Consider the following 14,454-nt stretch of genomic DNA (forward strand, 5'->3'; position numbering starts at 1 on the left):
ATGTGTGATAGGCTTAGTTTGTTTAGAAAGTCTAAATGAGCTGTTACCACAATGCAGGTTGGTAACAATATTGGTAAAGGGTCAATTGAACCTTGCAGTGTCAGCATCACAAGGCCACAGCTATCATTTAACAATCTTTACAGTTGTCGCTAAAACTGCAGCACTAAGATTAGTTATAGTTTATTTTTCAAATGACTGAAATACAAAAAACAAAATTCAATGACATTCCTTTTAAACAGAGAAATAAACAGATGTGGCAGGGGGGCTTTATCTGACAATGCCCATCATTGGAATTGTTTTGACATAAGGCTTTTTTGAAAAGAAAAGTGGGTGATTGGTGGGACTAGAAATCCAACCAGAAAAGTCAATATATCCAACAAGTATTGATGCCTCTTGTCTGTGTTTTGATTTTTTTTTTTTAAGAGATTGCGTTGTCAAGGGAATTAGAAGGTTGATAACCCAGAGAGAATTTAGAAGATGAAACTGGGAGAGTTGTTTACATAACTAGTGAATGTACCGAACATCGTCTCCCCCACAATAAAATGTGTGGTCTTCTAATCCTATTTTTATTTCACTGTCTACTCCCACAAATCAATTGTGAGATGGAGTCATTTCCCATTTACAAACAGTGCCATCCATTGTGGAGCATTCCTTATGTTTCTGCAGGCTGTCCACAAGCAAATTCCTTCCTGCCATGAAAGCTGCATTCTAAATTGCTTTCAATTGACAATTTATAAAAATCACTCCCATTGCAGCAAAACCACAGGCTGAAATCCTCACTCGCCTGATTTTCCAAAAGCTGGTGAGTACAATATATTTAAGTGTTTAGAAAACATAGTTTGTGTACAACTTGTTCCAGATGTCTTCAACCTCCCCCTCTGCCAGTGAGGACAGTACAAATGGAAAGTACAAATGGAAAGTACTGAACACTGACTGCTTGAACCCGACACATGTCACAGCATAATCTATTTACAGTATGTACAGTGACTTGAGCAATGTAATTAATGACTTACTTTAATGACCTTTTTTCCATTTCTGTAAAGGAGTTTAGTTTGGCCCGAATTATGCATTTTGAATCTGCTTTGTGTTCAAGTGCTCAAATAAGTTGATTTAATTCTGTAGAGGTAAATATGTGTTCATCAGGTTTCTATAAATACAAATCAAATCAGTGTTGTTTTAATAAAAAAAAAAAAACACTACTGGAATGCTCTGGTAAGCCTTAAGTGTGACACACCGAGACTGTGAGATAAGTCAGGGAAGTCTTGGAAATCATGGAAAAAGAACGTAAATCTGTCGGTAAAACTGTTAAAATGATGCATTTGCACAAATATTCTCTGCTAAAAATGCTGCTTTAGGCAAAGAGTAGTTTAAAAAGTATATACTGCTACTTTCAATCCATGAGTTGCGTGACACATACTGCTAGCCTAGACTGTTCAAGGCCCTGACAGGATGGAACACCTAATATTTCTCTTAACCTTTATCTGAAAAAAAGTACAGCCTTTCCTTAGAGGCTTGGAGCTGCTTTTTGTGAGGTTAATAAACTCAGTTTGTGTTAGATTTATTTATCAATTGGCTGCACTTGGCTTTAAATGTAATTTTTGCACATGCCTTTCCCGTGAGATAACCCTAGCCTCCCCTTTTCAAAAGAATGCAGCTGTTGTTGCAAGCATCTCTCTCAAGTGTTCTTAGGTCACACGTATATGTCAAATGTGACGTCTACCTCAACACTCCACAAGTGTTTTCTTTAATACCACTCACAGCTTTCCTTTAAACTTAGTGTAAATATGTCAAAGACAATAAACCCCTAATTTTTGTACTTGTATGTCTATAAAATATTTAGAGAGGCATCTAAAATAACATTTTATCTGACTAGATTGACAACATTTAGGGGGGTAAAATTAAATAATTCTTTAATACTTTAATTGTTTGAAAAACAATGCACCTCCAAAAGTTAATATCCAGTTAAGCATGTTTTAAATTAAGTATACACTTTAGTATCATGGCACTAAGCTGCCTAAGCAGACTACAGTCAATACTGATGTTCTATTATCCAAGGAGATTTTCACGCAGCGGTTTTCTGACTGAACTACATACTTACATGCAATACATTCTGAACAATATTGAACACTGGATTTTAACAAAGTGTTAAATTATTTATTGATTGCTGTGTACAAAAAAGGCACAGACGAACTTCTGCTACACAGCCATCTGCACAATGATACTAAAGCTCTTTCAAGATAAAATTAGGATACTGACGTAGTCCTTTGCTTGTTTCCGATTACCCTTTTCCTGATTTTTCAGTCTTTTGCTTCCTTTAAAAAACAATGGCAGCATAGCACGCAGCTCTTTTTGTCTCTTTCTCTGCAATTTAATATAATTTATTTGATATAGTTTGCAAATAGATGCTCGTCCCTTCACTTCCTTTAACAAAGGATAGACTAATTTCTTCCAGAACATAATCAGTTTTGATATATTTCTGTTGCTGATGCAAATGAAAAGATTTAAAACTGCCTTTCAATTCAGTCCAGATGGAAGAGGAACTTCAAGACCGGTGAAGACACAAGAGAGCCTTAAACAAGGCATTGGCCATAACATACATTACAGTCAAAACCACAGACTTTAACAATACTGCACTCTACATTGAATTAATAGGGGGGTTGTCTTTATCCAATCAATCTTATTTTTCTTATGAAAAAAAAAAAAGAAAACAGGAAAAATGCTTAGGGAAATATTTTCCGGGGCTCTAGCATGACCACCTACTAGGTAGAGATTTATCAAACAAAATAACAATGTAATGGTAAAATGTAAGAATGGATCCAAACTATATACCACATTGGCGCAAACATAGTTAATACAATTTTGGCCTGGTCACTAACAGATTACATAATCCTTTGCTTTTACTATAAAGCTGACCAAATGGCAAATGTACAAAACCTTAAATGTATATTGTCACAATGAAAAAATAATAACTTGTATATACTTTAAAAGTTCTGTGGATCCTATCATACTTTGTATTCATGATTTTTAATTTTGGAACAACATTTAGCACTTTTATTTAAAAAAAAAAAAAAATCAGATTTAGACACATCTGATTTAGAGAGTATGTCTTACTATCTTTGAATATACTTGTATTATTTGTCTTTAATAAATTGGCAACGGTCTTTTTATGATTAAAATGTTGTTGTTGTTTTTTTGCAGACTCGAGGTTTTAAGCTGCTTTACTGCCTATTTTTCTTTTCTTCAGCAGTTTCACCCAAAGCCAGACTGCAATGTCCAAAAGCTCTTTTTCCCCAATGCATTTCTTTGCCAAGTCTGCCCTCTGAATAAATACAAAGGCTTTAACTTCATTAATAGATTTTACACTAATAATGAAGAAACAGAAAACTTGTAAGTATCCCTTTCTTCATAAACATGACTGCAATCGATACAATACGTATGGCTTAATTTATTTATTTTTTAACAAAGTGTTTCAGGCCTAAAAATGCAGAGTTCCAAACTATAGTCTCTTTTCCACTGCAGGATCAAGTTTCACTGTCTGCTGAGTGAGTCCAGACAATGCAGACCGTTTCAAACAGCTGGCTGTTTTTAAACATGGAAAAAAAAAACAAAAGAAAAGCCTGTGCCTCAAAAAGTTTACATACCCAAAGAAGTGGTCATGATAGAGAGTTTTTCATAGGAGAAGCTGTAGTGCACAAAATGTCCAAACGCTATAAAGGTGTGCAAAAAAGCAACCAAGTCTCTCCCTCTGCTGCCCACAGCACAGATTTATACAAGACTTCCCACAGTATCAGTATCCTTCTTCCTCTTTAATAAACTGTTCCACTAGAATGCAGAATGGTGGTTAGGAATCCCAGTGGCTAAACATACTAAATGAAGTCATTCACTCATTGACAGCCTTGTCCACTTGGTCCAGGATGGAAATAATTCCCTGATTGTTCCTGTTAACTTTGCTCCTTGTTGTCACACTATACTGCCTCATTTACATCTGACTTTTTTTTTTGGCTGACTGACTCAGAGCTTTGCTTCTTTGCCTACTCAATCTGCTTCCTCCAATCAAAATGCAGTACCACAGGCCAGGGGTCATAGTTGCCCTTTTTTGGATGAATGTCCTATGCTGGGTTTTTCACTGTCCTAGAGACACTCACCCTTAAAGGTCCTTCTTTATTAAACTGACCATACACTAAATTTGTTCTTAAATTCATGCATGACTCATGTTGTGTCAGCATGTGCTGTGGCATCCTCATCTTTATGAATAGCTCCTTGAGAGACAGCATACCTCTGTAACAATGACAGATTGACTGTGGTGCAAGGTAGCATGCATTGGGTCACTTAACTATTCTCTGGTTAAAAAAAAACAAAAGTAGCTCCTATGGAAGAAACTACTGTTCCTAATAAACTTTGATTAGTACCTTACTCAATAACTGTTACATATCTTAAGCAATGAATCAACGTGTTACAATTACTGAAACTTAAAAAAAAAATAAAAAAATAAAAAAAATAACTATTTACACTATGAGTTTCACATAGAAAAAATTAAAACTACAGCATCAACGGTCTCATCTTTCTGAAGTTTAAAACAACATTTTCAAGTAAATGCAGGAGGAGTTTAATTTAAACATCATATAACTCCTGAGTTTACCACTGGAATTTAGGAATATTATGTCTGGATTATGTTTCCTGCCCTTATGTTTGCCAAGCAGAAGCCAATTCTTATTGACATATTTACACACCTACAGCTGTTTATTTATTCAAATGCATTGATACTGTATCACAGTACAAGGTGTGAAGTTTATCTGGGTCAGTTCTGTGTGATGGAATGCAGGGAGTAACTTTAAAAACATCATGCAAACACTTATTCTGTTATTTGAAAATATGTTAGACTTGTTTTGAGGATAGGATTGTTGCTAGTCCACCTTTAATAGGTTTTAAGAAGAGGGCAAGAAATGGGAGCACTATTTGTGGAAAAAGCATTGTGTACCATCAGTCCCTGGTTTCACAAAGCTTTGGTAATAAAACTCATTGACAAATCAGGAGTCAAAGCTATTGGATTCAATAGAATTCTCATTTATAATATGTAATAGTTAAGAAATAATTTCAGGATTGCAGACTAGAACCGCTGCATAGGGAACATGGCTGACAGGAAGCCATGCGTTGGGTATGCCCTTATACAATGTTATGTTGTTTTAAGTTAGACATTTAGTTTATCCAAGGGTTATCTTTCTTTATAGTTAGCTTGTTTTCAAAGGGTTAATCATCTCCTTATCTAACTATTATACTGTATGCAGATGACACACTGTCAAAAAGGTTAGGTAAATAGTTATTTAAAAAAGCAATTATACTTATTAAAAAGTAGTACATGTGTCATTCCTACATTCAAATAAAATGTGACTTCTGGTTCATACCGGTAACATGTATATTAACATTTCATATCAAAGGAAGAGTTATTAATACTCTAAGCACTGTTTATGAACATGTTGTTTAGGAAGCATCAATATTAATTTATATTTGTTGTGATATTCTAGGCTCTTCAAGTTTTTAAATAGTGCAGCAATACAGCGTAAAAACACAAATAAAGTGGACTGAATATGCTTAACAAACATTTACAAAATGAGAGGGCACTGTAAAAAGTATTAAAGAAAATTACAATGGTTGCTTAAAGTGAAAGGTGATTGATGCTGTTGTTGCAGTGCCCATGGAGAAGCAGCTGATCATGTTTCTGTTGACCACCTGTCACAAACATCTGTTCTCTACACACAGGTCACTACACAATCCAAACAGCAGGACCAGGCACTTCAAACTGCAACCCCCGCCAAAAAGAAAAAAGCTACTTCCACCATGAAGCAGAATCCCAAATAGTTTATTTGTAGTTTATTTTACTCTATTAAATAGACAGTAGTATAATGACAGACACACTTGCAGAACTAGTTTTATTGCCATGCTTTCTCTAAAAGGACTAATTTAAACAAATATATCGCTCACTAATACTGTTAAGGATTTACTTGAACATGCTTGTACATACATATTAGTAACAAAAAAATTGAATGCATTGTAAACCTTTTTTTTTTTTAACACATTCTGCATATTATGTGTATAAATCTCATCTCATACTGTTGGTCTGGAATACCATGGGAAACAAACAGACAAGACTGATGTGTCCCTATTGTTTTTCGATCTACAAAACATGCTGCAATTAACAGCGTTTGATGGCTCTACAATAACGTCTTCTTGTGGCTCTCAGGCTGCTAATTCTAAGGGGGGCGGGTGAAGAACACTTTTTGTCGCTGCAGTTTCCAAGGGGAGAGCTTTTATACAGCTGAATTCATAGGATGTACATTTGGATAACTGCCAGCTCTCCTCCAACTTTACAAGCTATTAAAACTGTCTGGTTAAATTACACTGTGCTTACACCAGCAAAGCTTTCCGAGATGAACAATGAAATACACAGTGCACTACAAATGACCAAACAATGCCAAAATAAAAAGAAGCTCTACTGTCTGACTGTAAAGCAGCCAGAGACCCATCTGCAGCCAGAAGGCTAATGCATTGAACAGCTGGGAGAGGTCATATTTCATCATTCTTGTATAGCTGAATGAGCAGCAAGCAAGTACTTTCAATAACATTTATCTTGAAAATTAAGTAAAAAGTAGCTACATCAGAACCACATTCCCTGTAGGGTACTCCATACAGTTGTCATTTACATAACAATGTCCACCGCTGACAATCATTTCAGAGTACCTGTACACTTGTACAAATATATATTGACTTAGCCTATCAAAAGTAATGAATTATTTAGTATTTGTAATTTAATAAACTAAGACCATGTGGAATTTTAGTATCCACAAGCTAGCTATGTCCACTGCTTTTACCTGCAGTTAGCAATCTATAGTAGGTTAGCTTTTAAACTTGTAATTGTAACCTTCTGCATTCAATACATTTTTATGCTTTATTGGATACTTTCCCAAAACTTAATGTAAACCCCCTAATTCCTCAATTGCATGTTTTTAAGGTCTGTTTTAATGTCTGCTTTACTTTCTATACAGTTTCTGATTATGTGCCATGTAGTATAGTTTATTTGCCAACTTCCAGTGCCATGTACTGCATTACCAAATATGTGAATTTTAAATCAACTGTTTCTTGCAGTCCCATTTGATGGAAAGGTTAAGAGGAGTTGTCCTACCTTGTGTCAGTCGGTACATCTCTGAGTTATTGTTGGTTGGTGGGTCACAAGGCTTCATCATTGAAAAATCTGGACTTTTCACTATAAGAAATAATTAATAAATCAGTTTAGAATACAATACTGAATTCCTCAGCGGAAGGTATTGTATAGCTCTACCATCCACCTACAGCTGCAAGTGTATACATTCAAGCAAACAATTGTTTTCAGATTTCAAGTAAAACAAAGGCCTAATGACAAAATGAACCATGCTCGTCAATAGAATAAAATGGGGATTAATAATAATGTTGCTTGTGTTACTGGGGAGTACAAAAATGTCCTTTAAGACTAAACTGTGTTACTCTGGAATGTGTACAGGGGTGGAGAATCTGCTTACCATAAGGTGTTATAGGGGAGACTGGAAAGGCTGGTGTTGGAGGAACCATTTCGTTGGCAGATCCCATTGGAGACATGATCCTGCCATCTATTTCATTATTGCCGTCTCTGTACCTTGAAGCATGCTGAAACAGAGGAAAGAAACAGTAAGCCTTCAGTAAGAGTACGGTACCATTTTACTGATGCTCATCTGTGTTTTTTTTGTTTTTTGTTTTTCTTTTAAAGACAAACATGAGTCAAATGTAACTGTATTTAATCAGCTCATTAGTAGTGAGCTGGAGTAAAATAAATAATATTCATGAAAAAACAACACCACGAAAGCTGTTTAACAGTCTGCGTTTTTAAAGAGGTAATTAAACTTTCTACAGTAATATTTGCCAACAATAGTAACAACTGCATTATTTCAATACAGTATTCACTTTTTATGAATGTGATACACCCCCCCCCCATACAACTCATGTTCTTTCCAAGATACAATTCCAGTTTCGAGCACAAACAACACTAACAAAGTTGTTGTAAGGTTAAATATGTGCAGCACTGCTTTTTTTTATGTTTATGTAATGATGTATTGACTTTTAACTTGGAAGCGAGGACTGCAAGATGTCTTTAATTCAATATGACATCAGTTGCCATGGTGTTAGTTATATTGGGTTCGTAAAGTAACTGAGCAGCTCAGAGCGCTATAGAGCAGATTTCATCAGTGACTTGATTGAGTGATCAAATTGTCGTTCAGTTACTTAACACCCAGCACAGACCTATATCCCCTATTCTGAGCATTCCTTGAGTGAGCCTCTTCTGGAGGTGGTAGAGGCAATAGAAAACACCATAGAATGATTTTGGGAAAGTATGCAGAGATGTCCTAGACAGGGGAATGTAGCTGTCTGAATTCAAAAGTGTAATACATTTCTGCTGCATTGTTTGTTTCCTTACCTCTGAAGCTTGCACAGTTGTAGTATATGATATGTTCTGGGCCTTTTCGGCCTTCATCCATCCAGGCCTGCTGAACACTAAATGTCTTGATGCATCGTTATCATACTGACCAGTACTTAGTTCCCTTGTCCGTCCATTTGTTGTATCATTAGCTTGCACAGCTGCAAATGTAAAGTGCTTATAATTACAAAATGTTTATAATTAATAAAATAAATGTAACATATATACACACTTAGGTCTATATTATGCAATTAAAAGGTAGACAAAAAGGGTGTACAATATAAAATAATTTTGTTACCCGCATATCATTCATGTTTGGTTTCTAATTCTCTTATTGCTTCTGTTTTTCATTAAATCCTTGCAACTTTTTTATGAGTTTGATCTCAGACCATTAAAACATGTTTCTCAGTAGTTCCTCACAAGGGCTTTTTGTGTCATCAATATCAGACTACTGACAGTGGCATTATGATAGGCTAGTTGAGTTAACTGATGCTGCTAATGAGATCCAATGAATGTGATTTTTTTTTTTCATAGCAGGGAAGTTTGCACAGGTGCTGAGGGTGTGACAAATAATAAAATTAGCCTAACTATTACCTTTAGTCTCACATTGATGTGAGAAAATGTATCACTAAATACAGTAAAGCCTGTCCTTACCATCACAAATATTAATTTTAGGGTTTAACTCATGTTTCACTGTACAGTTAAAATAACCTCCTACTACAGGGTTGGTAAAAGGTTTTGACCTCAATGAGGAGCAATCTCAAGAGTGTTTTAATGTAGAATTATACACACAAGAGGGAGCCAATGTACTACTCTTTGGCTGTTGAATTATCAAGTAAACATTCTCTAAATAAACATGCTCCTGCCTCCTCACTTTTTGTTCAAGTCTTTGTCTTTAACGCAGTCTTTGTCATTTGAAGTTGAATGTCTGAGGAGTCCAACCCGAGGAAACTTAAAGCTTATTCCAGATGTTTACTTGTGCTTGCCACATACTTCTATCATAATGAGAGGGTTCCTTGGCCATTCTTTGAAGTTGGTGAATTTAAGAAATAAAGTAGAAGGCAGGATGACAATTTTAAAGTAATCTATTTTAACTACAGAAAATGTAAAAAAAATCCACCAGTGATGAAGTGTAATGTGTTTTGAATTTTGACTTGCTGATATTCAGAGAATGTAACGGGTCAGGCTTTCTAACAGCTGTACATATGGCAGCCTGCTGTACGTGAGGACAACATTCCTGTTTCACATATTTAAACTTCCTTGGATGTATATTGAAAGACATACACAACTCTTAACACAGGGACTTTAAGCATCCCATGTTTGTTACAAACTTATGATTTTGAAAAGTCTTCCAAAATGTAAAGTGTGTATACACAATCATACTGCAGTATCTTTCTAGGCCTGTGATCGGGTAAACACAATCGCAGTTTCTTGTGTTTTGCTGAAAGAAGTGGAACTCTGTTAGGTAGTCTGCTGACATACTCCATTCGTGTCAAGGTATGATGAGTTCTGCATTCTTTTATGGGTCTTTCGGCACCAATGTTGTACTGGACTGTCAGTTGACCAACTGTAGCCCGTCTGTTGCCCTGCACAATTCGTGTTAGCCTCCTTTGGCCTCTTTCATCTATGAACCGTTTTCGACCACTGGCTTGCTGTTGGCTGGATGTCCTTTGGGTGGTGGACCATCCTTGATACACACGGGAAACTGCTGAGTGTGAAAAACCAAGCAGCGTTGCAATTCTTGACACACTCAAACTGGTGCACCAGGCACCTACTACCATACCATGTTCAAAAGCACTTAAATCTTTTGTCTTGCACATTTACCCTCTGAATGGCACACATACACAATCCATGTCTCAATTGTGTCACGGCTTAAAAATCCTTCTTTAACCTGATTCCCCTTCATCTATACTGATTGAAGTGGATTTAACAGGTTACATCAATAAGGGATCATAGCTTTCACCTGGATTCACCTCGTCAGTCTATTTCATGGAAAGAGCAGGTGTTCCTAATGTTTTGTGTACTTAAAAAATATTATATATATATATATATATATATATATATATATATATATATATATATATATATATATATATATATATATATATATATATGCATTCTAAACATTTTTTCGTATGACACTGCAAAACTTTTTAAAATCACAAGTTAGTAACAAACAATATACATCCACATGCCGCTGTCATTACAAACAAGTTTACAAGTACATTTAAATATGTGAAACAGGAATGTGATCCTGACAGACAGCAGGCTGTCATATGTACAGCTGTTCAAAAGTCTGATCCATTACTTTTCAAATGACAGTGAGCCTGAGGCCTGGAAACTGTACTAAATCAAGGAAGGTCAGCCATGCCAAGTTCAAAAGTTGACAGCATTTTGTAGCGACAGAACTTCTCAAGCCATAAACAATGTACATTTTAAACTGTGACCTGACAAACTATTTGAGGTAGCCTTATTGCTTTTTTTCTCTCTAGGTTAGAAATATGAACTGAAACCAAGTTTAATTTTACATTGGGATATTAGAGTGCTAAAACATTTGAGTCACAAGCAACAAAGAATTCCTTCCAGGGTTCTGTTCACAGAGATTTACCTCAAGAGCTATGGGAAGACTGTTTTTATGTTCTAGACAGAAACTCAGACATAGTTTACTGATAGTTATTCCAATATCTTTTTGGGGATTTTACAACTGCTAGCTTCCATTTCCACCTTCCAAAATATGCTGCAGTAAGAAAGGTTTAATACAATTTCACTTACTTTTGAAAATGACAAAAACTTGCTTGAAAAGGAAAACAAATTACACCACTGTTCCCAAATTGTGTAGTTGACTCTTGCATGTCAAGCCAAACATGAACGACAGAACTTACTGTACCGCTACAAAAAGGGTATGATTTATATAAATATTTATATATAGCAGGTAAAATATGCCTAGGAGCCCTCGATTTATTATTCGGTTTCTAGTGATTCACTTTCAAATGAACAATTACAAAAAGACACGTCCTGTGGCTTGGAATGCCACCTATGTCTGAAAACCCTGCCAAGTTCAATTCACAGGGACAAAGATCGCTTTATACTTGGCGAACAGCAACTGGGAGAGTACCAAACACAGACTGCTTCTTGCCATTCAGCTTGTAATACCTAATAGGATGAAGAAAATTAGCTGCAATAGATTGAGAAAGAATCTACAATTTAGAAAACTATCAAGTAGTTTGTTACATAGTATTTTGTAATAAAAAAACTCACCAAAACACAAGACTTAAAATATAATTTTATGGGGTGGAGCTAAAATTTGAACATTTAAAAAAAACATAGATCATTTATGAAAGCAAGTAAACTGATAGCTAGACATTTTTTAGATTATAAAAAAACCATAAAAAAATAGCCACCACTTAGAGACATATCTATATTGCATAATTAATAAAATAATAAACGTTACAGGTGAGAGGAGACAATTTGGACCAAACTATATTTATCCGGTTAACATGGATTTCAGAATAAGACAGCTCTTGAAGGATCGCAATTAACCAGAAGGAACTACACGTCTTGGCAACCCATTCCGTACACATCAATCCCTGCAGAAGTACAATGGAAAATCAAAACCTACTTATGGCACTCGAGCTATACCTGGCCCTTCAAATGACCAAATGTGGCTCTCTTAGTCATTCACACAATAAAAAAAGATGTATTTAAGGCGCACTAGTAACATCCACACAAATGTACTGCTGCTCAACTCATAGTCACAACATACTACCTCACTGTTCTTTTAGGTCCACCTACCGTCTGCTCATATTGTTGTTTCAATCCCTGAAGTCTTTTTTACCATGTGTAGGATTTAATTTAATTTAACGACTTGCTCCAAATCTCTATTTAGTTTGGCTCTCTTGCACAAAAAGGTTGGTAACAGGTAACTACTACTATGGTCCAACCTTCTATGTTGTGTAACCCAATTATGCTTTTAGGAGATAGCCTTCCTAATTGTGTAAATTAGAGACAGCTGCAGGAATCCAAAGTAAGACAAACAAGCTACAGTATTTGGATTTAGAATAAAATGAAGCAAATGTTTTGGTTCACGGGGAGTTGAGTTTAAAAAAAGCCTGTTTTTATATATATATATATATATATATATATATATATATATATATATATATACACACAGTACTGTGCAAAAGTTTTAGGCAGGTGTGAAAAAATGCTGTAAAGTAAGAATGCTTTCAAAAATAGACATATTAATAGTTTATATTTATCAATTAACTAAATGCAAAGTGAGTGAACTGAAGAAAAATCTAAATCAAATCAATATTTGGTGTGACCACCCTTTGCCTTCAAAACAGCATCAATTCTTCTAGGTACACTTGCACACAGTGAACTAACCACAGTTCTTCTGTGGATTTAGGCAGCCTCAGTTGCTTCTCTCTCTTCATGTAATCCCAGACAGACTCAATGATGTTGAGATCAGGGCTCTTGGGGCCATACCATCACTTCTAGGACTCCTTGTTCTTCTTTACGCTGACGATAGTTCTTAATGACTTTCGTTGTATGTTTGGGGTCGTTGTCATGCTGCAGAATAAATTTGGGGCCAACCAGATGCCTCCCTGATGGTATTGCATGATGGATAAGTATCTGCCTGTACTTCTCAGCATTGAGGAGACCATTAATTCTGACCAAATCCCCAAATCCATTTGCAGAAATGCAGCCCCAGACTTGCAAGGAACCTCCACCATGCTTCACTGTTGCCTGCAGACACTCATTCGTGTACCGCTCTCCAGCCCTTGGGAGAACAAATTGCCTTCTGCTACAGCCAAATATTTCAAATTTTGACTCATAAGTCCAGAGCACCTGCTGCCATTTTTCTGCACCCCAGTTCCTGTGTTTTCGTGCATAGTTGAGTCGCTGGCCTTGTTTCCACGTCGGAGGTATGGCTTTTTGGCCGCAAGTCTTCCATGAAACCCACTTCTGACCAGACTTCTCCGGACAGTAGGTGGGTATACCAGGGTACCACTGTTTTCTGCCAATTCTGAGCTGATGGCATTGCTGGACATCTTCCGATTGCAAAGGGAAGTAAGCATGATGTGTCTTTCATCTGCTGCAGTAAGTTTCCTTGGCCGACCACTGCGTCTACGGTCCTCAACCTTGCTTGTTTCTTTGTGCTTCTTCAAAAGAGCTTGGACAGCACATCTGGAAACCCCTTGTCTGCCTTGAAATTTCTGCCTGGGAGAGACCTTGCTGATGCAGTATAAATACCTGGTGTCTTGTTGCTGTGCTCAGTCCTGCCATGGTGTATGACTTTTGACAGTAAACTGTCTTCAGCAACCTCACCTTGTTAGCTGAGTTTGGCTGTTCCTCACCCAGTTTTATTCCTCCTACACAGCTGTTTCTGTTTCAGTTAATTATTGTGTTTCGACCTACATATTGAATTGATGATCACTAGCACCTGTTTGTTATAATTGTTTAATCATACACCTGACTATATGCCTACAAAATCCCTGACTTTGTGCAAGTGTACCTAGAAGAACTGATGCTGTTTTGAAGGCAAAGGGTGGTCACACCAAATATGGATTTGATTTAGATTTTTCTTCTCTTCACTCACTTTGCATTTAGTTAATTGATAAATATAATCTATTAACATGTCTATTTTTGAAAGCATTCTTACTTTACAGCATTTTTTCACACCTGCCTAAAACTTTTGCACAGTACTGTGTATATATATATATATATATATATATATATATATATATATATATATATATATATATATATATATATATATATAGAGAGAGAGAGAGAGAGAGAGAGAGAGAGAGAGAGAGAGAGAGAGGAGAGAATGATTGAGAGTGAACAGCCAATCAGCTTCCAGATCTAGCGGGCTTCTATTTTGCATAGATGCCCTCTGGAATGTTGAAATGCTTAACTGTGAAGCAGTTAAGAAGTGTAATCTAAGCATAAATACTGCCTGTTCCGCT

At 36.1% G+C, this 14,454-nt stretch overlaps 1 protein-coding gene across 6 annotated transcripts in view; it reads right to left on the minus strand.

Moving 5' to 3' along the window:
* LOC121314513 (tensin-3-like) overlaps positions 1–14,454 on the minus strand; it is a 154,118-nt gene that overhangs the window by 21,094 nt on the left and 118,570 nt on the right. For all 6 annotated transcript variants that reach the window (XM_041247878.1, XM_041247875.1, XM_041247877.1 and 3 more), the window contains 3 exons: positions 8,480–8,640; positions 7,551–7,674; positions 7,178–7,258 (listed from right to left, as the gene is read on the minus strand). In XM_041247878.1, coding sequence (XP_041103812.1) covers positions 7,178–7,258; positions 7,551–7,674; positions 8,480–8,640 — 366 coding nt within the window. The remainder of the gene's footprint in view (positions 1–7,177; positions 7,259–7,550; positions 7,675–8,479; positions 8,641–14,454) is intronic.

Source organism: Polyodon spathula, chromosome 4 (assembly GCF_017654505.1).
Source record: "Polyodon spathula isolate WHYD16114869_AA chromosome 4, ASM1765450v1, whole genome shotgun sequence".
Classification (NCBI taxonomy): Eukaryota; Metazoa; Chordata; class Actinopteri; order Acipenseriformes; family Polyodontidae; genus Polyodon; species Polyodon spathula.